At 45.2% G+C, this 26,497-nt stretch overlaps 1 protein-coding gene across 6 annotated transcripts in view; it reads right to left on the bottom strand.

Annotated features, from left to right (window-relative positions):
- The window catches only part of SPECC1 (sperm antigen with calponin homology and coiled-coil domains 1), a 160,978-nt gene that overhangs the window by 133,995 nt on the left and 486 nt on the right, over positions 1-26,497 (bottom strand). For 4 of the 6 annotated variants that reach the window (XM_030537132.1, XM_030537136.1, XM_030537137.1 and 1 more), the window contains exon 1: positions 10,111-10,123. The exons of 1 other annotated variant lie outside the window; for it this stretch is intronic. In XM_030537132.1, coding sequence (XP_030392992.1) covers positions 10,111-10,113 — 3 coding nt within the window. In that variant the 5' untranslated portion in view covers positions 10,114-10,123. Of the gene's footprint in view, positions 1-8,631; positions 8,768-10,110; positions 10,124-26,497 lie in introns of those variants that run through there. One more of the 6 variants, XM_030537133.1, reaches the window with a different exon arrangement.

The raw sequence follows: 26,497 nt of genomic DNA, 5'->3' as shown, positions 1-26,497 counted from the left end.
CTGAAAAACAAGAAATAAAAAGGTGAGGGATTCAGTGTCCCTAAATATAAGCTGAGGAAACTAGGGAAAGGCTGTATTGTCTGCAGAGGATCAGGCAGAAGTGTGGAATGACACTTTGCAGTGTCTTCCTGTCCCAAACACTGAACCAAGACACCAGCTTGTCAAAGAGCAATACAATCATTAAATGGCAAAGTCTGCCTTTTTGATGTGGCTTTGGGTCAAAAGCTGAGAACTAGGAGTTGGTAGATGTGAACTAAAGGCAACTTTTACCATCCCTCCTTAGCTAGTATCTACAATGTAAAGGCCAGCACACTGCAATTTCATTGTACTACCAAGGCGGACCTAGCTTTTTACAGGAAACTAGGTAGTCTGGTCAAGAGGTTAAAGCACGAGACAGTCAGAAGACACAGGTTCTAGTTCCACCTTTGCCAGAGACTTGCTGTATAAAATCATCACTCTGTGTATTTCCCTGGATAATAATACTGAGCCACCTTTTATTTCCTCTGGTGAAAAGTGCTATATACATGGAAATTATTAATATTAATTTACCAGAGGAGATTTTGTTCAACACCTATTTGTGCACCAGGCTCTAAGCCACATGTTTCTGTGTCTGGGAAGACAAGCTCTCAACAAGTAATGGCTCCCTGTGGCTTCAGATGCATCAATATATATAAGTCTACTGTATGCTAAATAAATGTCAGCATTTTCTTCCAAAAGGACCCCAGAGAGATTGTGGACAGCCTAAAGATCAAACCACAGAGAGCAAAAGGAGAGAAAAGGCAGCAGGAGAAGCAGCCTCCCAACACAGATGTAGTCAAGCAAATGTTACAGATGCAATGATAATCTAACTCCCTGGCTTTCACCCTCATCATGTGATCCCATGTTTCAGACAACAGTTCCTGTTCATTCCCATGAAGGGGGCCCTATAAATCATACTTAGAGCTCTGAGGATTAATCAGTTTCTGGCCTCCTTCTCCACATTACATGTTGGCCCTTCCTCAGGAGAGGAGGGCTGAAACCCAGCTTTCTATAGAGCCCATTGACACCTCTCTTTGCCTCAGCCAGAGGAGGCAGCCGAAGAGCACCAATTAGATTACTGCGGTGTACTCTGTGTAGCGCTACACCTTGAGAACATTTGGAAACTGATGATAATAAGAGGGCAGCTGCGTTCTGCAATACATGGAGTTCCATTCCAGGGGCATGTTACGTCAGTGCACTGAGATGTGGACTGGCTACCAGTAAGTTTCTGGGTGGAACTCAAAGCGTTGGTTTTAACATATAAAACTCAATGGTCAGTGACCTGGTCACCTGAGATGCATCTCTGCCTGCACTGCACTGTTGCAAAGGAGATCAGCTGAAACTTCCTTGATATCAACAGAAAGAGGGGTCTGACAGGGCATTCTCTGGACAGGGTCCTCAGAATTCTATCCCCCTCACCCACCTTAAGGGCATGCTGTAGCACCCATCTTTTCTCCCAGGTATTAGGGGGGAGGCATGGAAGGTTTTGGTTTTTGCAGCAGGAGCTATTTAATTAGCTGGTGTGCATTTACTTTACAGTGGGACACACAGTCCATTATACTTGGAATTTTATTCTGAAATGTATGTCAAGGCACCTAGTTATAGTTATATGACTCAGTCTATAAATATATCTGTAAAACCCCTCAGCACCCACTCTGAGGGCAAAATTACTATCCCCACTTTACAGAGTGAGAAAGTGCGTAAAGAGACTTGGCCAAGGTCACACAGGTAGTCAGGAATAAAACCCAGGTCTGAGCTTCCTGCTCTGTCTTTTAACACATAAGAACATCCTTTCTCCTTTATATAAAGCATATGTTACTGTTTTTGATATAAATACTATTGCCAATAAAGGGGTGAGCTGCCAGCCAGCCCTGTAGATTCTGAACAAGGCTCTAGAAAACATATTCCACTGGGGATTATGGCAAGTTACACAATGAGATAGGTAAAAAGAGAAAGTTGGTTGGTCAATGAAGGATATGCCTACATTTGTGCAGTTTAATGTCTAATCCAAGATCTGGTAGCTACACTTATCAGTTAATAAAATCACTTACGCACTTCAAGAAGAGACATTACACAGGAACACCTGAGCTTTTAGGGTTAAAGGAGAAGTCACTTTGGTGGGTAAAGCATAAATTCCTCGCATCAAACCCTGGATGTATGGGTATCCAGGTCTCAATTCTCATGCCTTCGTACACCAATAATTAGTCAACAGGGCAGTTAATTTAACCAGGGTCATTCAAGTGCCTTTGCAAAAGCAATCTCTTTTGAAAGTTAATTACTAGATCTGCAGAGTAATATACCAGTCGGCAGCTTCACTGGGAACTGTGAATGCTCAGCATTTCACAGGGAGGCCACTAGTACCCGACTTTCAGATGGGACTCGTGAAGGAAGGAGTTCTCTGACTTTTGGGAGTTTAAATTAGACCCTTACTCCCATTTTTCTGTAGTTTATTTATTTCACCAAGCAGTCAGACCAGTTCAGAATCAACACAGAACATTAGCTTGAAATCAAGGTAAGAACGTCGTCGGAGGTTTCAGCATGTAACATGTGAGCCATGTTTATATTGCTGTCCCTCTATACTAATTGAATTCTGCTATTCTCAGGTTAGCCATCAACTGAAAAAAAAACCGAACAAGCTCAGTACATTGTCAAGGATGCCCTACTGGAGTGTAGGAAACTATGCAGCAACATAACCAGTGGAGTCAAGATAGAATGTTTTTTCAGACTTTCATAACACCTCACTTGAAACTACAATTTGTAGACTTGACAGATGCTTTCATATGACTCATCTTAATTTCTTAACTGATACCAGGAATCAAGCCACAGTCACAAAGCAGAGAAATTGATCGTCCAATATGGCAGTTGCTGATCTGGAGGCTGACTGCACAGATAAAAAACTGTTTAAAATCAGATTGAGCTTGTAATTAAAACCAAAACCTTCTGTTACTCTCCTAGCCTCATCTTTATCTGCCCCTCTACAGCCCCAATCCCTTCCAGCTCAGTCTGCATCAGCTGTACATCTGCTACGTCCTCTGTTGCAGAGACAGTCGCCTGTTCTTGCATAAGAACAGATTTGAGCATATAATCTCCCCCCACCTCCTTTCTGTAATTTCTATTATCCTGCCTTGTTTCTAGCATCTCCTTGGCTGTCTCTGGGCAACCCTCATCTGTCATCTTTCCAAGTGGAAACTTTGGCTGTGTTTTTGCTTGTATGAAGCTTAGCTCACATCAGGGTTTAATGAATTTAAAAACACTGGAGATATGTCCAGTTCAATGCAGCTCATTGCTAATGCTCTTAGTGTTCTTGCTGGGCACTGGGACAGAGGATGAACCATAAGCCCTAACTCCTCCACTGAGCATCTGGTTCCAATGGCCTAGAGGGCCAACACATTCTCAGCAGACTCCATTTCTCGTAACATTTAATGCTGGATACTTAGACTTTGTTAATGAGATACCAAGAAACAATAAATTACTTGGAAACTTTCATGCCCAGACTACAAGTTATAGCAAGGAGGAGGACTGTGGGTTTTTTCATGCCCTAAGCCAGGTATTTTACTTTCAATAGTCCAGAAGAATGTGTTATAATAATAAATCTATGGACTTTGCAACCAAAGATGCACAGAGGCTAAGGCACTTGCCCAAGATCATGCAGCAAATCCATGAGAGTCAGAAATAGAATGTCCAGTACTCTACTTAAGCCATCAGACCATGTGACATCCTCTATAGTGTTGTAGAAGGACTTCTTTTCTTCATGGAAGTTGCTACCTATGAACAAACAAGAAGGCCACCATATGGAGTCCTCTGAGAATCCCCTTCATGCATGCCATCCTTGCTCCATAGTGTAAAGAAGCCCCTCCACAGGGTCCATTATTCTCTTTCCCTGCACAGTATCACATGGAGCCACTCAAACAGTCAAACTACTCTGCAGCCCCCCAAAGACAAGGTCCAATTGTCTGAGAGTGGGTGGTTGTGTTGCAGGGAGGAGCTAAATGGGCTATGAGGCTACCGCAGAGCCTCCAGCAGTTGCTTGTCTTACTTGTGCTTAAGGCTGATCTTGTTCTTTTCCTAGGCTAATTCCTATCATTTATCCTTAAGGGTGTATTTCTTTACTGGCATCATGGAATCTCCACAGTATGTTATAATCAGGAGTGGCCTGGGCAGAGTAAGGTCTAACCAGCCATGAATGCTGAGCACCTGGTCACTGCCTCAAATAAACCATCCCATTACCACTTCCAATCTCTGGATGAATTCAGTGTTGCACACAATAAAAAAAATATCCTACCTGCAGTCACCAGTGGGTCAATCAATCACAGATTGTAGGGGTGGAAGGGACCTCAAGAAGTCATCAAGTGCAGCCCCCTGTGCTGAGGCAGGACCACGTAAACCTAGACTATCCCTGACAAGTGTGTCCCCAACCTGTTCCTTAAAACCTCCAATGATGGGAATACCACAACCTCCCTTTGAAGCCCATTCCAGAGCTTAAATACACTTATAGTTAGAAAGCTTTTCCGAATATCTAACCTAAATCTCCCTTGCTGCAGATTAGGCCCATTACTTCTTGTCCTACCTTGAGTGGACATGGAGAACTATTGATCACAATCCTTTTTAGAATAGTCCTTAACATATCTGAAGACTATTATAAGTATGGTGACCAGACAGCAACTGTGAAAAAATAGGACAGGGAGTGGTGGATAATAGGCGCCTATATAAGAAAGTCCCAAAAACCAGGACTGTCCCTTTAAAAGTAGGACATCTGGTCACCCTAGTTATAAGATCCCTTCTCTTTTTTCAAGACTAAGAGTATGTCTACACTTGAATTGCTACAGCTGCACAGCTGCAGTTGCACTGCTGTAGCACTTCAGTGTAGACACTACAGCAACAGGAAGGGTTCTCCCATTGCTGTAGTTAATCTATCTCCCTGAGAGGTGGTAGATAGGTCAACAGAAGAATTCTTGTGTCAACCTAGTATTGTCTATGGCGGGGGCTAGGTCCTATGTTGCTCAGGAATATGAATTTTTCACACCCCTGAGCAACAAAGCTGGGTCAACATAACTTTTTAGTGTAGACCTGGACTATGACTAATCAGTGATTTTTACCAAAGACAGTCAGGCAAATAACAAAAGAGAATTGCACGGCTTTGTCCCCAAATCCCATCACCACAGAATGTCTCCTGAGAGTTTTGGGCTTATGGCTTTCTTGTTCTCAACTGGATCCCATTTTCCAGCTGGACATGAGAAAGGAAACAAAAAGTTTAAACAAAACTCTAGTTTTGTGCAAATGGACAGAGGATTTATTCAGCTCTATTTTTCTTGTATTGGATCCACATTCCTGGCATTTACAAGCCACAGGAAAAATATAGCCTTGCTGTTTTACCAGATAAACCACATGGATTTGTCCGAAATCAGAACCCAATTAACCTTAGATACCTCAGAGACCCAGGTACTTCCCTCTGCTTCCTGATCACTACGGGGATGTAGAGATAAAAAACGCACAAGCTAGCAGAGATTTGGTCAGCGTTGACCCTAAAGGAGGACAACCACCATCACTAGCTGGAGCATTGATTTCTACTGGCTAACAGCAAACAGGCCACCATATTTAAGTTAAGTTACAGGTGTAGTCTAAATAAGGTTGATTGGGCAAGAATGGATATGACCTCTTTCTTACTCCAGGGCAGGGTTTTAGACTTGAATGTGGCAACTCTGTGCTCATCATGTTACTGACAGCTGCACGTGAAGAAGGCAACAAAGCAAAGGGGGGCGGGGGAGAATGTGCTGTTGGGTGTACTTTTGCTTAGAGGAACACAGTGTCTGTACCTGTGTGCATATATAAAGACTACACAGTTAATGCTAAATTTCATCAAACCACATCAAAATTAACTACGTTCAGGGAGTGATCTCACTCTAGAGAATCCAGGAGAAATCATCATCTCAGCTCATAGCTTCCAGGCAATAGGGGTCCCAGCTTATATGGTATGTATAATCAGCCATTACTTTGAGACTTAGGGCACAGGAGGGCAAAGAAAGGTGAAGGCTGAGCCTTGATCCTGAATTTCCTAGCTGTTGGGAGTTTTAAATCAGTCTTTAGCCATAAAAAATGTTAAGCCACTCAGAGCTATCCCCAACACCTTCCTGGCCTGAGCAGATGGGTTTAACCCTGGTGTAGCATAATGCACGTACATTTTGAGAACAAGGGCTATCAGAGCCATCTGAAAGTAGCTAGTTCTTGTTAATCCTCTTCTGCCACCCCCGTGACTGGAGCAAGAGGAGGATGAGAAACGGAGGGGTAACATTGCATGGTCTTATCAATTCACAGTAAGGAGAAGGATGTTCTATTTTACACAAGGAACAGCTATGTAATTACTTTAGAGAGGAAGAGTAATGACAGGGGTTTTGCCTGGTAATGCCCTGTCATTACACCTTACTGCTGAATACAGGCAGATGCTCTTAGAAGGGACAGAAGGAACTGCCAGAGAACACCTTCTCTAGGTTGGAAGAGAAACATAGCACACAAATACATGACAATTTGCCCACCACATGCATGAGACATGGCAACGGATGGATGATTTTGTAGTAAAGACAATGGATTAGGATTCACATCTTAATTCCATTCCCAGCTCTGCCACAGACATCCTGTGTTATCTTGGGCAAGTCACAGGATCTTTCTGTGCCTTTGTTTCCCATCTATAAAATGGGAATAATATTGGTCCTCTGAAGGAGGAGTCTTGGGAAGATAAACTGTGATATATCATAAATCCTTTTGTACCTTGATGATGAGCCTCATGGAAAAGCCAAACAAAAATAAAAAAGCAAGTCCACTTCTCCCATACACAATGCATGGATGATCACAATCCCCAGCCAATTCGCCTATCATTAATCACAGCAATCATTAATTTCTGAAAAGTTGCCTGGCAGAGAGATTGTCCTCTGCAAATGTGCACAGTAGCCTGTTAATTAACTGAGACCCTTTGAACTTGTTAGTGGTCAGTGTTGTGAACTCCTAGCAAAAAGGTTTCATTGGAGAGAGGAAGCCATTGTGAACTCTAAAACTGCAAGAGAAACCAGTAGACTTCTGCATTTTCAAATAATTCATTCTGCATGTGGACAGGGCTGAACAAAGCTGAATGGATTCAAACAGCAGAGTCAGTGGTTTGCAAGCTATGGCCTGCCGACCACCGGGGAGCTGTGAAACCCATAGAATCACACAGTGGGGTCCAGGTGTTGAGACAGGATCTGACCCAGGACAGGTCTCTCTTACTAAGTAATCATCAGAATCACACCACTGGAGAACAATCAAATATCTCCTTCTCAGCTGAGACTCAGATTGGCAACAGAATAATTTCCAGTCTGTAGGGAGTAGAGGCAAAACTCCACAGACAAACCATGTTAAGGGGTAAAAAGAACAGGAGTACTTGTGGTACCTTAAAGACTAACAAATTTATTTAAGCATAAGCTTTCGTGGGCTACAGACCACTTCTTCAGATGCATAGAATGGAACATACAGTAAGAAGGTATTTATACATACAGAGAACATGAAAAGGTGGAAGTACCCATACCAACTGTAAGAGGCTAATTAAGAGAAGCTATTATCAGCAGGGGAGAAAAACTTGAAGTGATAATCAAGATGGCCCATTTCAGACAGTTCTATGCATCTGATGAAGAAGTGGGCTGTAGCCCACGAAAGCTTATGTTCAAATAAATTTGTTAGTCTTTAAGGTACCACAAGTACTCCTGTTCTTTTTGCTGATACAGAATAACACGGCTGCTACTCTGAAACATTTAAGGGGTGATATCTAGAGAGAGAATTAGATTGTGTTGATGAAGGGAAGCGGGGTGTGGGGGCGGGGGAGGAGAAGAGTCCCCATTTCCTTTCCAGTTCTGCCAGTAATGATTAATTACAAACACAGAGCTTAATTAGCATTTGTACAGCTCTGCAAAGCTGTACAAATGCTGCATATTATTACAATTGCTATTACCATCAAGATTCAGTTTAAATCAATCACATTTTTGTGGCCAATTACTAAACTGTTGAAACTGATGCTTCCTCCTGAGAGTCTCAGCAGCTCCCTTCTTTGATGGAGGAGAGCACAGCTTTGGCCAGGCTCCCCAACATTTGTACTCATTCACCTTGCAGACGAGGTAACTGCCAATTTTTTTCTGAAGCAGCTTGGCCCCTTCTTGACTGGACAGTCTCAACAGCAGGGTTGGGGAAACCTATTTGTGCTCCTGTTCAATCCTGCCGTTGGAACAGATCACTGAACACCAACAGGAAGAGAGAGCCGAGGCAGGCAGAGTGACAGCTTCAGCCCATTTGTCACTAGCTCAACTCCATGCAACGAAACAGAAAATTACACAGTAGCCAGTCCTCATAGGATCATTTTCTATCGTTAACATCTAATAGACCATCCAGCCTAGCTCCCCACCAATGCAGGCATGTTCCTTACAGTGCATTTTCTAATGCTCCATCCAATCTAGTTTTAATTAGAGTCAGACCTTACATCCAGGTGTTGTTAAGCAAGGCAGTCTGCTTGCTGCAAGAATGTGCCTCTATCCACTAACCCGCACTAGAGAAAATCCAGTTCCCACCTTACAAATAAAAAGAGGATTAAATACTTACAGTGAAAGCTTTTTCTCCTCGTATTAAAAGGAAAACTGTCTCCTGCTAGCCTCTGACAGCATGTGCAAGCCAGACTGAGAATTCAGGGCTTTAGTGCTTCCCTGAGAGGAAAACCACATTGCAACGACACACAGAGAGCTCCTTGAGAAATGATTCACATACGGAAGCAAGCTGGCTTTACCAGAGCTTTGGCATTCAGCACACACACACACACGTGTGCGCGCACACACACAAGAAAGAGAAATATTATACTTCCATCATACCAGGAGGAATTCTTGCAGGCAAGCCATTTATACCAGAACTCAGAGCTGTGCAGGACAGCAATCCCCTTCAGAAAGCAGTGAAGGGTTCCTTATTCCTTCAGCCCTCAGAATAGATGTGTACATTGGTAGATGGTATGATAAGCCCCAGTCTAGTCTGCATAATCTGATCAAACGAAATATGCAGCATGTATATTGCAGAAAAGATAACAAGATGGGCACTACAAGGAGATATTTTCTGAGGGGGGGGACGGGTCTGTCTTTGGAGGAAAATTAAAGAAGCTGCACCCACAAGCCCTTATATTCCATACTGAGCATCTCCTCCCCAGGAGCCCCACTCAAGAGGCATTTCCCTCACCTTTACGACTGCCTTGAAAAGGTGCAGAGTGGGGGTTTTACACTAAAACAGAGATTCAGTCATGATCTAACATGCGGGGAGTGGGGGGGAAGAAGAGATAGGAATCCAGCTCCAGAGCTCCCCATATTGTCAAGAGCTGAGAGCCCTGTGCAGATAGCACAGGGGAATGGACAGCGGGCCTAGCCCCATCAGATTTCAATGACCTGTCTGTGGCTCACTAAGCAGAAGCACCCATCAGTTCCTAGGCTAGAAGAAAGTGAATAAGGGGCATGGGGCTGAGAAATGCCTGGGGGACTCCCCTCACCCTTTGGCCCTCTGTGTGTGCAGAGAAAAGGGGCAAGGGATCTTTACAGACAGGAATCAGGCAGAGATAGGGTCCCCTAGGTGGGGATGAGAGAAATTAGAACCAAATCAGGATTTCAAATACTTCCAAGTTTGGGGATGTTCAGAGTTAGAGTGTTGGTTTGGCCCATTATAAAGGCAGGGATATTTGCAAAATTCTTCTTTGGATCTGCATCCTAGGCCATTCAGACCTAGGGTACTAGTTTGGACCAATCTCTAGAATCAGGTGTGGGTTTTTCCACTGTAATGTGAGCCTGGAATATAAGTGACAGTGAAACAACAGCAATCTCCTTAGAAAAGAAAGCTAGGGAGGGTTTATTTTAGCCAGCTGTTTACAATCAGATCCTAAATGTTGTGGCAGTCTATATATGGCTCTGTCCTCACTGAGCACCGCCCGAAACCCTCATTCTAGGGGCCAAGATGTCCTGACACAGCCCCAAAGGAAGCCAATGATGTGCCACGTGTAAACTCTTCACCCAAAGGATATTTCTAGGTCATGGTTGGTCCAAGTGCTTTCACCATAGAGCAGTTGGTCTCAAGCTGGGGGCCTTGGATCCTGGAGCTGCAGACCCAAGGAAGATTGAATACAATAAATAAACAATGACATTCTATCTGGTTTGTCAATCCCCGCACTATCTAGGGACAGACTAGGTGACCACAGATAATAGAGCTTATCCATCCTTACTTTTTTATGTGCTATGAGGCTTCTGAGACCTCTCCCAGTCACAAGCTATAATCAGAAGGCAGTACCTTCTGGCATTCATATTAACAAATTACTATAAATGAATTCTGCTCCTCTTCCTGGGAGGCAAATCATATTATTTTTGGTGATAAATGTATGGACAATCACTCAGGTTTGCAATACATAGGGACAGCACTCAAATCTCTGCTCCATGTCAACTTTGGGCAGCTTTCAGAACCAGAAAGGGCAAACTGCAAAATGGCGGAATCAAAACCAATAGTAAGTGCCAGAGACACCAGGCCAACATGTACCACCACAAAAAAGTTCCCAGTTTGAAAATACACACACACATTTTTTGGACTGAAGCACATTGTCTCTTTGTCATTGCTTGGGGTGAGTTCATATGGGGCTCAGTGGGAAACCAGCCCCAGACTATCAGCTCAGTAGAATTAAAAAAGATATTTTTAGTTGTGTCGGATATCACTTGACCAAAACCCAATGCTGAAAATGCTCAGCATGAGTAGGAAAAAGCCACAACGCTTGCCCACTAGTGTTTTGGTACATTGGATATTACAGAGTAACTGTGCCACACAATCCCCCCAAACCCAACAAATCTACAGTATTTATTAGTACCCTTTTCTATGGCATTCATCACTATATTTACCTAAGCACCTGACATACACTAAAGAATTTATCCATTTGCCAGCTGAGGAGCCAAGGCACAGAGAGATTAAATGACTTGCACTAAATCACACTGGAAGTTTGTGGCAGGATTAGCATAAGAAGCCAGACCTCCTGAGTTCCAGGCCAGAGCATTAACCGTCCTTCCTTTCACCCAGTAGCAGGGGTGTGAAGTGAGGATATGAAAGTAATTTAAAATTAAAACAAAGAATCAGCAAGATTCACGTCTGAAATAGATGTCAACCAAATGTGCAACTGCAGACAGAGGCAGAGCTAGCAAATTGTGCATGCGCGCACACACACTCATCTATTGTCTCCCACCCACTTTATAACTCTAATCTCCTAGAACACACATGCCACTGGGCACAATCTGATCACTTACACAGCAGGAGCAGAATTATAGCAATGTGTTATGCACAGCATTATGATGAACAAACCCTGCCAGACAGTGCACCATAACAACACAGGGCCCCAGGAAATTAAACATTGTATGCTGAGGCATGCACTGGGCATGCTCTTTTTCAGCCACAATCTTGTTTAAGGCACAGTGTGAGGGAAAAGATCAAAAGCTGGATTCGAGTTGGGAGGCAGGTGTCTCTAAATATGGAGGTGGAAAAGAGACTTATACAGGGAACAGAAGAGGGCAAATGCACAACTTGAACCAAAAGATAGGCTTTTACAAACTGCACTTGTATGTGCAAAAGCCCTAGTTACAAAGAGACATTCCATAAACAAGGCTGTGATGTCAACATCAGTGTGGTTTTCAAGGGAGTCTCTAATTCAGTTGTGAAGCATGGAACATTATTGTCTGCAGATATAAAACCCAGAGGTAATTACAAGGGAAAGTCAGCAGGCAGAGTGGGTATTAGTTGGAGTTGGGCTGTGGCTTTGGGGCTATAATTCACCCTGCCCTTTTCCTCGCTGTGCAGATCCGATACCAACTCCTCTTTATTTTTCTTTTCTCAGTTTCATTGCTGATGACAGGAAGGAAGTTCAAGGCACTAGCAGCCCATGTGCAGAATGAATCATGGGGCAAATCAGCTTCCATTTTGCTGAAAACACCCTGCTGCTTGGTAAACAAGATGATGCTAATCAAAAGGGTGGATGTAAAGAGTGAACTCCAAGGGCTGTTGCCTGTAAGGGCACAACCAGTGCGAGATGTCTGTGTGTACATGTCATGGAGTGTGGGGGAGTCCGGTCCTGCACTCCTCTTCCTGGGACCCCACAGAGACTCTCAGCCAGCCAGTAAAACAGAAGGTTTATTGGACAACAGGAACACAGGTTACAGCAGAGCTTGCAGGCACAGTCAGGACCTCTCAATCGAGTCCTTCTGGAGTTTCAGGGTGCTTGGATCCCAGCTTAGGATACCCTGAATTCCACCCACACAGCCCCAAAACAAAACTGAAACTAACTCCCTCCTGCAGGCCCCTTCCTTTGTCTAGCTTCCTGGGCAAAAGTGTTGACCTCCCACCCCCCTTGCCTAGCTCAGTTACAGGCTCAGGTATAGTCCATCCCCTAAAGTCCTCCCCTGCTCTCCCATCCCCCATGCAGACAGCCCCTACTCCATCACAGTGCAGACCTAGAATCAGAATATCAGGGTTGGAAGGGACCTCAGGAGGTCATCTAGTCCACCCCCTTGCTCAGAGCAGGATCAATTCCCACCTAAATCATCCCAGCCAGAGCTTTGTCAAGCCTGAATAGGCAAATATCTCACCAGTTAACATATAGACCTCTCTCCTCAATGCACTTGAAGAACTCAAGAATTTCTAGTGTTTAGGGGAATGTTACACAGGTCCAGGTTCCCACTCAGACACCCAGTGAGCTCAGCCTATGCCACAGCCAGTAGCTTTCACCTACAACTGCTGGAGAGTGCAGGATTGTTAGAAATCTCACATAGGAGTGACAGGGAAGAGACTGTTGGAGGCAGATAACCAGACAGTTTCCTTTGTTCTGCATTGTTGAGATTTTAGAAAAGTAAAGTAAAGCATACTGAAACATCAAAGAACAGAGAAACACCAGGAAAGACATGTGAACTGAGAAATGAATTTGTTTTCAAAATTATAAGGATCTGTAAGAGATTCCAGCAGTTTTCAGCACCCCTTTCTGATTCCCAAACAGAACATTAACAGGTAACAAATGCATCTACTTACAAGAACAGAACCATTTAAGATTCAAATGAGTAAGGGACTATATGGAGAAGGAAAAACCCCACCAGTAAAGAAGCACTTACAAAAAACAAAACAAAACTCTGAAGATTACATCTTCGCACATGTTTTACCCAGATGGTTTGCCCACCTCTGCACTGCACCACAGCTCATGTGGCTTTGCACTTGCTTAGCTACTATTGGTGGCACCTAAGGAACACAGCTCCTTGTCCTACATTGGGTATCATTACTGACACCAGTTGTAGCAGGGGAAAACACAGAACCATTCATTCAAGTCCTGGCAGGTAAAAAGCCTTTCTGTTCTATAACAGGGTAGCTAGGTTCTTCTGCCAACCCACCCTGTGAGCAGGTGTTGGAACCCTGGAGGGAGATACTAATTAAGCCCTACTGACTCATTGTGGCAGGTGCAGCTTATTAACCCACCCAAAGGAGCTAGGAATATCCCCTCTGGAGAGAGGTATCTAGGGCCTGGGGCTGAGCTGAACTGTGCTAGGAATGGTCACGCCAAAGGAAAAGGCTTGGATGGAATTTGTTGCATTACCTTGTTAACAGAGCCAGATGTCAGAAAGGGAGAAGTTTTGAACCTACACAGCAAGTGAAGTATTGATCATTTTCAAGCAGGGTGGGAAGACCACCTTTTCACAAATATACATAAGGATGCAACTCCATCTTGTAGCATAGGTGATTCAACTGCCACTCTCAGTTAATTCACCAGGACTTCCCAGTGCAGTGTCAGACTTGTGTATTGTTGGGTGGAAAATCATTCCTCACTGCACATATTAAACGACATAGCATATGAAAACACTTCAGTTACCAGACCAGCTCTGACTCCCAAAAGCTGTTTGAAATGTTAACAGCAATAACATTGCAACTAGGGCTGTCAATTAATCTCAGTTAACTCAGTGATTAATGCAAAAAAATAATAATTGGGGTTAAAAAGATTGTCATTAATTGCACTGTTAAACAATATATACTAATTGAAATTTATTCAGTATTTTGGATGTTCTATGTTTTAATAGAAATCAGTATATCTGAAAATGCAGAATACAAAGTGTACAGTGCTCATTTAATATTTATTACAAATATCTGCACTGTAAAAATGATAGAGAAAGGAAACTATGAGTCTATAAATAGTATTTTTCTATTCACCTTATACAAGTACTCATAGACTCAGACTCTAGGACTGGAAGGTACCTCAAGAGGTCATCGAATCCAGTCCCCTGCCCTCGTGGCAGGACCAAATACTGTCTAGACCATCCCTAATAGACATTTATCTAACCTACTCTTTAAATATCTCCAGAGATGGAGATTCCACAACTTCCCAAGGCAATCTATTCCAGCGTTTAACTACCCTGACAGTTAGGAACTTTTTCCTAATGTCCAACCTAAATCTCCCTTGCTGCAGTTTAAGCCCATTGCTTCTTGTTCTATCATTGGAGGCTAAGGGGAACAACTTTTCTTCCTCCTCCTGATGACACCCTTTTAGATACCTGAAAACTGCTATCATGTCCCTTCTCAGTCTTCTCTTTTCCAAACTAAACAAACCCAAGTCCTTCAGCCTTCCTTCATAGGTCATGTTCTCAAGACCTTTAATCATTCTTGTTGCTCTTCTCTGGACCCTCTCCAATTTCTCCACATCTTTCTTGAAATGCGGTGCCCAGAACTGGACACACTACTCCAGTTGAGGCCTAACCAGCGCAGAGTAAAGCGGAAGAATGACTTCTCGTGTCTTGTTTACAACACACCTGTTAATGCATCCCAGAATCACGTTTGCTTTTTTTGCAACAGTATCACACTGTTGACTCATATTAAGCTTGTGGTCCACTATGACCCCTAGATCTCTTTCTGCCATACTCCTTCCTAGACAGTCTCCTCCCATTCTGTATGTGTGAAACTGATTGTTCCCTGAAGCAACTAGGAGCAGACACTTCCACTTTCAGGATTCACATGTCAGCAGCATGAATTTCTCCTTAAAACAAATGGCTAGTCTATTCTTCACAGATGTACACAATACTATCTGCTCCAGCTATACTGATCACATGAGCTGTCATCAAAACACAAGACCCAGAAATTGAAAGTGGATTATTACACAAGGTCAAGGACTCATCCTCCTGTTTTCTAGCACAGTTACCTTGAACATCAGCCTGATTTACAAATAGAAATACCACTCAAACCCTTCAAAATCTGAAGGCAACAGACACAATGAGCAGAGAAGCAAGAAAGTAGCTAGAATGAAGTCCTAGCAACCTACATATAGTATAAGCTTTCTGACTCCCGGGGAAACAAAAGATGTTGCACGTAGGTGGGCTCAGTGTGATAAGGAACAAAATAATAATCTCCTTGCATTTCTATAGCTCCTTGAATCCTAAAGGAACCCAAAGCATTTCACGGGCGATAAATCGGGTACTCACATCTGCCTCTGGATATGACTAGCTTTAGACCAACAATATTATACAGTAACATTTAAGAGGGGAAAATTGGGGTAGATCTAGTTATGTAAAATGTAATTCATATAAATGAAACATGGCCAGGATCCTGGTGCTAACACATATCATTACATTCACACATCCTCTCTCTTAGTCTCTGTCTAAGGCAGGCCTGCACAACTTGTAAAGCGGCGAGGGCCACATTACTCCAAAGAAAACAGAGGAGGGCCGAAACCTCCAGGCCCCGCAGAAACACCCCGCCCCAGGGCCGCCCAGCCATGCGGAAACAAACTCTCTTTCCCTAGCGCCGCCCCACAAAAATAGCTGTGGGCCAAAAAGGAAGGCTGGGGGTGGGGAGGTGATACTTTAATCAACCAGGGGCTCCCAGCTGAAGAGGTGGCTGGGAGCTCTCAGGGTAAAATTAAAGGGCCCGGGGCTCCGGGGGCTGGGGGAACCCGGCAGGGCCGGCTTTAGATTTTTTGCTACCCCAAGCAAAAAAAAATTTGGCTGCCCCCCGTCCCAGCCCTGGGTTCCCCCCTGTACCCTCCTGCTGCCCCAGTCCTGGGTTCCCCCATCCACCCACACCCCCTGCTGCCCCAGCACTGAGCTTCCCCACCAGTGCTCTCCCCCTACCCCGCTGCTGCGCCAGCCCTGGGCTCCCCCCCCCCCCGCCACACCTCCTGCCGCCCCAGCCCTGGCTCACTGGTAACTCGCTCTCAGGGCAGGTCATTCAGCAGGAATTTTGGATGTGCACAGAACACAGACAGGATTGGTTCCCATATGGTTACAGAGCTGCAGTGAACTAGAACAATTTTCAGCTTCTGTGATTGGAGGATATCTGGATGCATATTATAAGACTGTCCTCCATAAATGAGGAAAAGTTGAGGTGCCTTTATTATTCTTTTGTTTCATTCTTTCTTTCTATAGGGAATTTGCCAATGCAGTATCACTGTCTTCCTTTTAAACAAACAAAAAGGCAATGGCTGTTGAAAATAACAATTCCAGTCCTAACAAGCATTTCTTGCTCAATTTTATCCTACTTCTTCTACAGCAAGTTACAGTGGATCACTATATTTGATTTGGGAGAAATGAAGTAACAGCTGCCCAAACTGAGCTTGAGCACTCCTGAATGTTGAGGTGTTCAAATCTGGAAGGCAGGTGCTGGGGAGGGGGGGACTGGCTGTGGGCTCCGCGGGGGAGCATAGCAGCAACTGTCTGGAGCTGCACAGCGCCAGACACGCTGGTCTGAGTGGCATGATAAGGGGGCTGGGGGTTGGAGAAGGGGTAGGGGGTTCCAGGGGGCAGTCAAGGGACAGGGAGGGTTGGATGGGGCGGAGGTTCGGGGGGGCAGTCAGGGGACAGGCAGCAGTTGGATAGACATGGGAGTTCCAGGGGTTTATCGGGGGACAGGTAGTGGGTGGGGTCCTGGGGGGAATTTGGGGGGGGTCTCAGGAGGGGACAGTTGGGGACAAGGAGAAGGGAAGCTTAGATAGGGGCTGGGGTCTCAAGGGGCAGTTAGGGGCAGGGGTCTCAGGAGGGGGCAATCGGGGGACAAGGAGCAGCGGCATTCAGATAGGGGGTAGGGTCCTGGAGGGCAGTTAGTGGCAGGGGTCTCGGGAGAGGGGTATCAAGCGACAAGGACGAGTGGTGCTTAGATAGGGGGTGGGGGTCCTGGGGGGCAGTTGGGGCAGGGGTATGCGGAGGGGGCAATCAGCGGCCGTGGGCAGGGATTCAAAGGGCTTTGGGCTGCCGGTCACTGTGGGGAGCCCTGAGCCCTTTAAATCCCAGCTGCCGCCCCACCGCTGGAGCCGCGGCCGGGATTCAAAGGGCTCTGGGGTGCCCGAAGCCGGAGGGGAGCTCTGAGCCCTTTAAATATCAGCCACGGCTGGGAATCTCTGCAGGCAGCCCAGAGCCCTCTGACTCCCGGCCGCGGCTGGGATTTAAAGGGCTCTGGGCTCGCCGCCACTGCAGGCAGCCCAGAGCCTTCTGACTACCTGCCGCGGCTGGGATTTAAAGGGCTCTGGGCTGCCCGCAGAGCGTTGTGTGTGGGGGATTTAGAATCCCCCCGCGGGCCGCACAGTGAGGCTCTGCGGGCCGCATGTTGTGCAGGCCTGGTCTAAGGGTATGGCTATACTACCCGCCAGATTGGCAGGTAGTGTTCAATGTATCAGGTATTGATTTATCGCATCTCGTCTGGAAGCAATAAATCAATCCGCTAATCGACGCCCATACTTCACCTCAGCAGGAGCAGTAAGCGGAGTCGAGGTTAGGTAAGTAGAACTAAGATACTTCGACTTCAGCGACGCTATTCGCTTAGCTTAAGTTGCGTATCTTAGTTAGAACCCCGCAAACACACTAGTGTAGCCCAGGCCCAAGCTATGAAAAAAAAATAAAAAAATCATAGTTTATAGAACTGGGACTGATCCATTGGGACTAGAGCAAGCACTCTCAGCTCTCAAAGTTCCCTGAAAAGCCAGTGACTAATTCAAGTCTCCAGCAAAGATTCAAAGAGGAAATAAGATGCAAGATTGTCAGAACATAAAGCCAGAGGAAGATATATTCAACCAAGTTTGGGGACAGTTTGCTAGACAGAAAAAGCTGAACAAAATCCCACGAGAGCCAAAAGGGTATCAGAATGGAAGAAATCACTGAGTATGCACAGGCATGCCACCTTAAGAAAGCTGAACAGAGGCCATGCAAGACCAAAGGTGTAAAAAGGCAGGCGGGTAGAGCAGCAAGAACAGCAAGGGGAAAAAGAGGCTGTGAGGGACAACAGGGCAGGGCACTAAGCTCACTGTGCAGAGCGGCTGGAGGAGCAGAGCAAGAAGGTTAGAGAAGTGCGAAGGGCATAGCATGGGTGCACAGAAAAGTGGGAAGCCATGTAGCAAGCAGTCCAGTGATAGAATTCCTTAGCACTTAAAGGGTTTTCCTCCTCCAAGACCTGTAAATGTTAACTCTTGACAATCTGTGAGGTAGAGGAATCAGTATTTTTATTCCCATTGTTACCAATGAGGAAACAAAGAAACTAAATCAGCCTTGGCAACTCTTCTCTCTCCTCATTTGCCTAGGCAACTCCAATGTCACTCTTTTTCCTCCATCATCAGAGCAGATGGGTGAGCAGATTTGTGCCTAGCTAGTAACTTGAAAGTGACTTTATCACTGCAGTGTAATTATCGCTTAGGAACTCCTACCTCCCAGCCCATGTTCAGTCCACTGATTAGTTCAAACAGCCCTCAGGAAATGGAGAGGAAGAGACAAATGCAGAGTTAAACATGGTTTAACCAAAGAGCTAGACATCTCCATAGAACAAAGAATTATTTGTTCCTCAAATTAAATAGAAAACATAGCCAATGTTCTTACTGTTAAGGAGATAGAGAACCTTAGGATCTGGTCCAAAGCCTATTGAAGGCAATGAGAGTCTTTCCTTTGTCTTCAGTGGGCTTTGGATCAGGCCCTTCCTGTCCAGCTCTCTAGCTGAAATCTGGCCCAGGTGGATAGTGACTGAAAAGCATTACAATCTGGTGGTTGTTTGGTGACCAAGGTTCAATGAGCTGGTGAGTCTAAGCTTGCTTGTGTTATCCACCTCACAACTAGAGTAACACCATTTCCCTTGTTACCTTGTTATTGGAGAAAGGCTAAGCACTGAATCAGCCACGGAGACTGGTGTTGTCCCACCCTCTACTAGATTGCTCCTGAGCAGGGTTGGAGCAGACTGGGGAGGGGGTAGTGGATGGGGAAAAGTTGCTCCACCACTGCCCATTAAGTCCCTTTTCTGTGGGCCAAGGTCATCAGTCTCTTGGGCTGTCAATCCCAGTCCTTTCACTAGCATTAAGATTCCCTTCCATAAAGATTTAAAATATATAGTTTTTTCCTTTCTGACATTTGTGACCTCTGCCCAATTGTGAATCCAACAGGCTCTGAGCATTAAACTGTAATAACTCAGGGAGCCGGGCAACCTACCAGCAAGAGGCTTTGGTACAGCAGTCACCATGGTGACCGTTAGAGTTAATGGCTATTTAAAGGCAACTCACTCATAATCACATCAGTTACACACCAGGAAGCTTTCAGATGATGGAGACACAAAAGGCTTAGAACCAGAGGGCACAAATTTATTGCTGGAGCATTGGAGTCTACATTGGAGATGTACCGGCTTACAGCACCGTTGAGTTGGAGTCCAGAATTCCCATTCTATCCAAATCCAAAAAGGGAAGAGCAGCTCACCAAATGAGCTATTTCAAGCGAACTCATTCAGAGGAATATTTTGGTTCTGAACGCCTCATTGCAATAGCTGCAGCTTAGTCACCGCAGAATAAAACACTGCTAAAAATATAATAAAAGACTTAGAGGCCTTTAAATAGTCACAGATTTTGACCCATTCACAAGCAAGAGGAACCTGCAGATTTGGATACCTAATCATATTTTTGTGAAATATTTTTGAGTCACTGAAAGGGCAATATTTCACTTGGGCTATTACAAGATTGAGATACGAAAAATTTTAGCTTGTGATCAGACACTGTATGAGTGCCACCAAATAAATCATTCCAGAGTGTGCTGCTGTTTATCCTTCCTTGGTGATGGGCTGCCAGGGACGGCCCTGCCCTCTGAACCTCACTTTAAGGAGGTTCCTCACATCAAAGGGGATTCTGCATGAGATGGAATTCAGACGGAGGCAATGGATGATGTGCTTTCTCCTAGAACTGGTCCTTTCCATCCAATCCGACTGCATGGGGTCCAGAAATGGTGAAGGGGAAGGTGTCCTGGAGATGACAGCTCTCACCATTACAGCACAGGGGAGGGTAAATCTAACTATAAAGGGTCCCATCTGTGTGCAAGTCTAGTGGGTATGATCTGGCCCAAGGGAAATGGTGCCCCATTCCTTGTTACAGGGTAGGTTGGGTGGGTAGATCCATACCTGAAGGTACCTGAGCAGGTACCTGCAGTGAGTTAAATTAATCTTTTTCATTAATTGGAGATAGAAATGTAACATATTGTTTCGTTTTTAATCTGTTGTGTTCCATATGGATTCCATGGGAGTTCCACACAGAGGGATTGCAGGACTGGGCCCCTGGTCCTTAATATCAGGAGCATCTCAGCAGCTTGACAAAGCCTGAAAGTCATTTACCAAACTGAGGATTCCTTTGCCTTTTCACTGCACCTCTCCCCCCAGCACTTGCCCTCCTACATCGACTTCTCTCTGGACTAAACCAGGTTTCTTGAAAGAGAACTCAGGGTCCTATAACAGCAGCTTACTTCCCTGGGAGGTGACATCAGAAAACTTGAGACACATTTTTTAAGCACTCAAGTTACGAGATGTTACATACTTTTAAAATTGTTAATCATTGGGTGAAAACACAATTATCTCTGATATCAGGGTGAAGGGAGTGATAGAGATGGGAGTGGACCAAATGAAAAGCACAGATACCCTGCACAGTAGAGGGTCTCACTCTTCAAAGGGCTTAATACAAAATACTTGCAATAAATTAGACACAGAGAGAGAAAACAGGAAGGTTCAGACAAACATTCCCCAAACCCAAGTCTCGTGCTTCCTGCCAAATTGCAAAACGCAGTCACATGGAGCAAGCCCAGCTGGTCCTAAGAAAAGGCTTTGAAAAAAAAATGTAAACAGTCTGTCTTATGCTAACCTGAGTCAGGAGCTTAGTTCACCATCCTGTCTTTTCAGCCTTAACTCTCAAATCCCTGCCCTCGTGGTCTACAGCCTAAGTCTTTATGGATATGTTGGTGGTGCAGCAGAATAATTACAACTGTTATCAGCTTGGCAAGCCCTGTCAGTTCAATAGAGAAGTAATCCCCTCCTCAGCCTACTCTGAGCTTTGGTTTGCATTTTATGAACAAATAGAGTGAGGCTCAGAAGATGAAGCAACTTTGCTTTCAGTTGCTGAATTCAGAGAGCAGGCAGATTTCACTAGATACTGTGCCTTGTCTTGAGCCTTCCATCCAAGGATATGAAACCACTCCACAAACAGTAAACAAATTAGTTAAAGTATCGTCATCACCACATTATAGATGTCTGAACAGTGAGGTAAATAACTTCCTTAGTGTCAATGACTAAGAACTGGGAATAGAACCCAAGAGTCCTGGCTCCCAATTTCCTGCTCTATCCACTGGACCGATTTTTTAAGAATGCAGCAAAAAAGTTTTTTAAAAAAAGTGGAATAGACCCCGAGTCAACAGTAGAAAAGAAGGACATGGATTCCCAACTGCGAAATAAGCCACCTCAACCAGAATTTGGCTTGACACCACCTGCTTTGCAAACTGCCATAAAACCTACTGTGAAGCAGTAGGGACTGTCTGCATGGGGGATGGGAGAGCAGGGGGTGACTTTAGGTGAGGGACAGGACCTGAGCCTGTAACCTGAGCCAGGAAGTGGGGTGGGGGGAGTCAACACCTTTGCCCAGGAAACTGGACAAAGGAGGAGAGCCTGCTGGAGAGGTTTTTAGTGTCAGTTTTGGGCTGGCTGGGAAGAGACAGGGAACCCAGGTCTTGGGTCTAAGATCCTTGCCCCCTAGAGGGACCTGACTGAGGGGTCCTGGTTGTACCTACAAGCCCTGCTTGGGAATGTGTTCCTGTTGTCTAATAAACCTTCTGTTTTACTGGCTGGCTAAGAGTCACGGTGAATCGCAGGAAGTGGAGGTCGCAGGGCCCGGACTCCGCCACACTCCGTGACACCTACCAACAATGTTTTTTATTTGCAAAGGCACTTCCTGCTTCCAAAGAAGGGTAGAAGTCCCAGCTGGGATCATACTCTAAACCAGTGTTTCTCCACTTTTTAGATACCAAGGACTGGCTTGCTGCCTTCCAAAACTGTGTCAGGGAGATTTCAAGGACCGGTGCCAGTCCACGGACCAGTCATTGAGAAATGCTGCTCTAAACCACATCAGTGCAACAGCCAGAGCTCTCTGCAGACATTCAGCGGGCTCATGGTCATGGAGAGGGACATGTGGGGAAGCAGCTTCTCAGCAACCAGCCTATCTAGCTTTGATACTTAGAGCTGCCAGCTCTTGGGATTTTATCATGAGTATTGTGATATTTAGTGTTTTACTTAAAGCTCCAGACCCTGGAGTCATGTTAGTAGATGAGACTCTCAGTTTTCATTAAGCACGCGCGCGCACACACACACACACACACACACACACACACACACACACACACACACACACACACACACACACACACACACACACACACACACACACACACACACAGAGTGTCTAGCCTCATGGTTATGGATAAAGCTTGAAAACATGACCACTAAGGACAAACAGCAGAAGGCAGATAAAAAGCCCCCCAAATGTGTTATTTTTAAATCTCATGATTTTCAAGCCAATCATATGATTTTGGAGGCCTGACTCATGATTTTTCAACACTCAGGGCTGGCAATACCCTAAATTAAGACTCAGCTACCACAGTGCTGGATGTAAAGACATTCCTTTTTGGCTAATTTTTGCTCTTCTTGTAGCAGCAGTTCAGGATGTCAAGGCTACAAAAATAGCCATCTGTGCAGAAATACTTGCAGCTCATTATCTGTCCACAAAGTCACAGGAGACCTACAAAGCTGGAGCCTTTCCGGGAGCGAAGGGGAAGATGAAGGGGGCAGAGAGAGGGAACCAATTTATTTATTTTGGCCTCCATTGCTAAACTGTTTCTCATGCAGTGAAGTCACTTCTGGAATAACTCTGGGATTTGAGTGATTGGTTTAGAGAGCTGTGAAGATTTTCTGTGCAGCAATACCCAAAATAATCACCCGAGTCTATGCAGAAGAGGGACTCTGCTTCTAGCACAGAGCTGGCTGTTATATGAAAGGTATACTTCAGAATCAGAATTTCAGACAAGAATATTATAAATATAGTTTAAATGCTCTGTCCTTCAGGGCACTGACCTACATGTCCATATTCTCCAAAGGTTCAGTGACACTGACCAATTCTCTCCTAAAAACTCCTATGTGCTGCCCTCTAGTGAAACTAAACAGATCCTAAATGTATAGATCAGTCACTGTGCATATGTTTTATAAAAACATAATAGCTATTGACCTTTCATGCATAACACATTTCATTTTAATTACAGGGCAAAGAGAAAAGAATGTTTGAAAGAGTTCCAGTCAGGGCTACACAGGTGTAAAAAAAAAAAAAAGTAATCTCTCTCGACAGAACTGAGGTTTCTTGGCAGAGGTTGAATACTGAGGGCTTAGCAGCTCCAAGTCCGCAGTAGGGTGACCAGATGTTCCCATTTTATAGGGACAATCCTGATATTTTAGGCTTTTTCTTATAAAGATGCCTATTACCCCTCAACCCCATCCTGATTTTTCACACTTTCTATCTTGTCACCCTAGTCAGCAGTGTAATTTCAGGCAAGTTATTCAGACGACAGGCTTGTGCTGAAGGGGATCAAACAGCACTAATTTGCAAGCATCCAGTGAGTATTTTTGAGAGAGAGAATTTGAAGTTTGGAGTGAGCAGCTTGTTCACTGCAGGTTTCTACTCGTTCCACATAGCAAGAATTGTCAGTCACACTATCTAGGCCCCAATCCTGCAAGCACTTAAATTTAGTCATATGAATAGTCCACGAAAGTAAATGGGACAACTTGCATACTTAGAGAAAAGCACAGGCTTAAATATTTGCAAGATAAATGTCTTAGTTCACATGCAGAATATAAACCCATGTGTGCATGATACTGGGAAAGGGGGACAACATTCGTAATGAAAAGAAAGATATTGTGGGGGTAAACATCAGAAGACTATCATCATGTAATTTCTGGCAATAAATGGAGTCTGTCCCCATTACCGTGGATGCCTGCTAACCACATCAGAAATAGGAAGAATAAATTGCACGCCCTTCCAATTCCAAATCACCGATCTGGGAAAAAATAAACCAAAACAACACTCCAGCCACAGAGAGAGCCAAACTCTAAGTGCACAAGTCCCAGCCCTCAACACATCTCTCACTCGCCCAAAATCATAGGGAAATACGTGGGCTTTGCAGGTGCCTTGAAGATCAGCAGATATGGGCTATTTTGGATCAAAAGAGGCAGTGAGTTCTGAAGTTCAGTTCTCCTCATGAAGAGCACTCTGGCTCCTCCTTTTTATACTAAGAGACTTGAGTACCTACTGCAGAGGTGGACAAACTACGGCCCATGGTACTGTCCTGCCCAGCCCTTGAGCTCCCGGCCAGGGATGCTAGCCCCCATCCCCTCCCCTGCTGTTCCCCCTCCCCTGCAGCTTCAGCTCGCTGAGCCATCAGTGCTCTGGGCAGTGGGGCTGCGAGCTCCTGTTGGGCAGCGCGGCGGCATGGCTGGCTCTGGCCAGGCAGCCTAGCTGCCAGACGTGCTGCTCTGAGCGGCATGGTAAGGGGGTGGGGGGGTGGATAAGGGGCAGGAGGTCCCCAGGGGCAATCAGGGGACAGGGAGAGATTGGATGGGGTGGAGGTTTGGAGGGGGTGTCAGGGGACAGAGAATGGGGGGGGGTTGATAGGCGTCGGAGTCCGGGGGGCCTGTCAGGGGGCGGGGGTGTGAATAGGGGTTGGGACAGTCAGGGGACAGGGAGTGGGCAGGTTGGATAAGGGCTGAGGTCCCAGGGGGCAGTTAGGAGTGGGAGGTCCTGGGGGGCTGTCAGGGGACAAGGAGAAGGGGGGGTTGGATGGGTGGGGGGTTCTGAGGGGCGCAGTTAGGGGACAGGAAGTGGGAAGGGGCAGATAGGGGGCATGGGACAGGCTGTTTGGGGAGGCACAGCCCTCCCTCTACTCCACCCTCCATACGGTTTTGGAAACCTGACGTGGCCTTCAGGCTAAAAAGTTTGCCCACCCCTGACCTACTACATTCAGTTACAGAGGGAATAGCATTGAGAAGCCAGTAGAGGGCAGTGGAGCTCAATGCACAAGTCAGGATGTTCTGCTCAACTTCGTATATTTGAAGGGGAAAATAAACCATTGTACAGTGTTAAATATATTTGCACACAATTATCCAGATCTGCATATATGTGTCAATGTAAACAAGTAACAGTGCTGAGGTAAAAGAAAAAAAGGAAACCAGGATAATATACTACAGAACACCTAGTGCACTTGTACTCAGTTCAGACCATGGGTCTGCTTTTCAGAGGGATACATGGAAATAAGTCACTTTTAGATCATAAATTCTTTTTAAAATAACCACTACAATGTTTTCTCACATTTTAAGTTATTGAAATTCAGTGCCTCAAAGCATCTCATTCTCACCATAACAGTTATTCCTTATGGGTTAGGCCAAAAGCTGCAGATTTTTTAAATATATTAATAGTAAAAACTTTCCATAGAACTACAACAAACATATTTTGTTTGGTTTTAAACCCATCCTTCCCTTCCCTGCAGCAAGCTTAGCAACAGAGTTATGCTAGTGCATGGGAATCAAAAAGTGAAAATGGTCCAGCTATGCCACTACTGAGCAAAATGACGCATGAACAAATAGTATATATGGCTGAAGTATTTATTTTAGCTGACAGCCTCCCTTTTAAGAGGCTAAGCTTATCAGGGTGGGAAGTTTCTATGCTTCTGCCAAACAGAATAAACAGTAGTGTAAGAGTTAAGATCCCTACCTGATCTGACACTAATCAGGATTGCATTTTGTGGCTGCAAGACAGATGTATGCACTCTCAGTGCCCCTTGATCTGTACAAACCGCCAAGCCTGAGTGCTATGTTATGCCAGGGGCATCCAAACTTCACTCAGCTGAGGGCCTGCATGGACAATATCTGTCCACCTGGTGTTTCTCTGCCTAACATATGTAAAATGAAGCGGAGTACAGCTGCCCTTGTCCTAGCCCAAGCAACCACCTCAGATGCTGGGACCTATCAACGTCCTGAGGCCACTCCCTCCAGAAGACAAGAGAAAGTCAGGGGGGTGCATCGTAGGACCCCGGGGCGACATGTGACCAACCCTACTGGACAGGTACCCATAAATGGCAGTGGA

This window comes from Gopherus evgoodei, chromosome 17 (assembly GCF_007399415.2).
Source record: "Gopherus evgoodei ecotype Sinaloan lineage chromosome 17, rGopEvg1_v1.p, whole genome shotgun sequence".
NCBI classification, from domain to species: Eukaryota; Metazoa; Chordata; order Testudines; family Testudinidae; genus Gopherus; species Gopherus evgoodei.
Note: the sequence above shows the minus strand (reverse complement) of the source record. Positions and strands in the feature narration are given on the sequence as shown.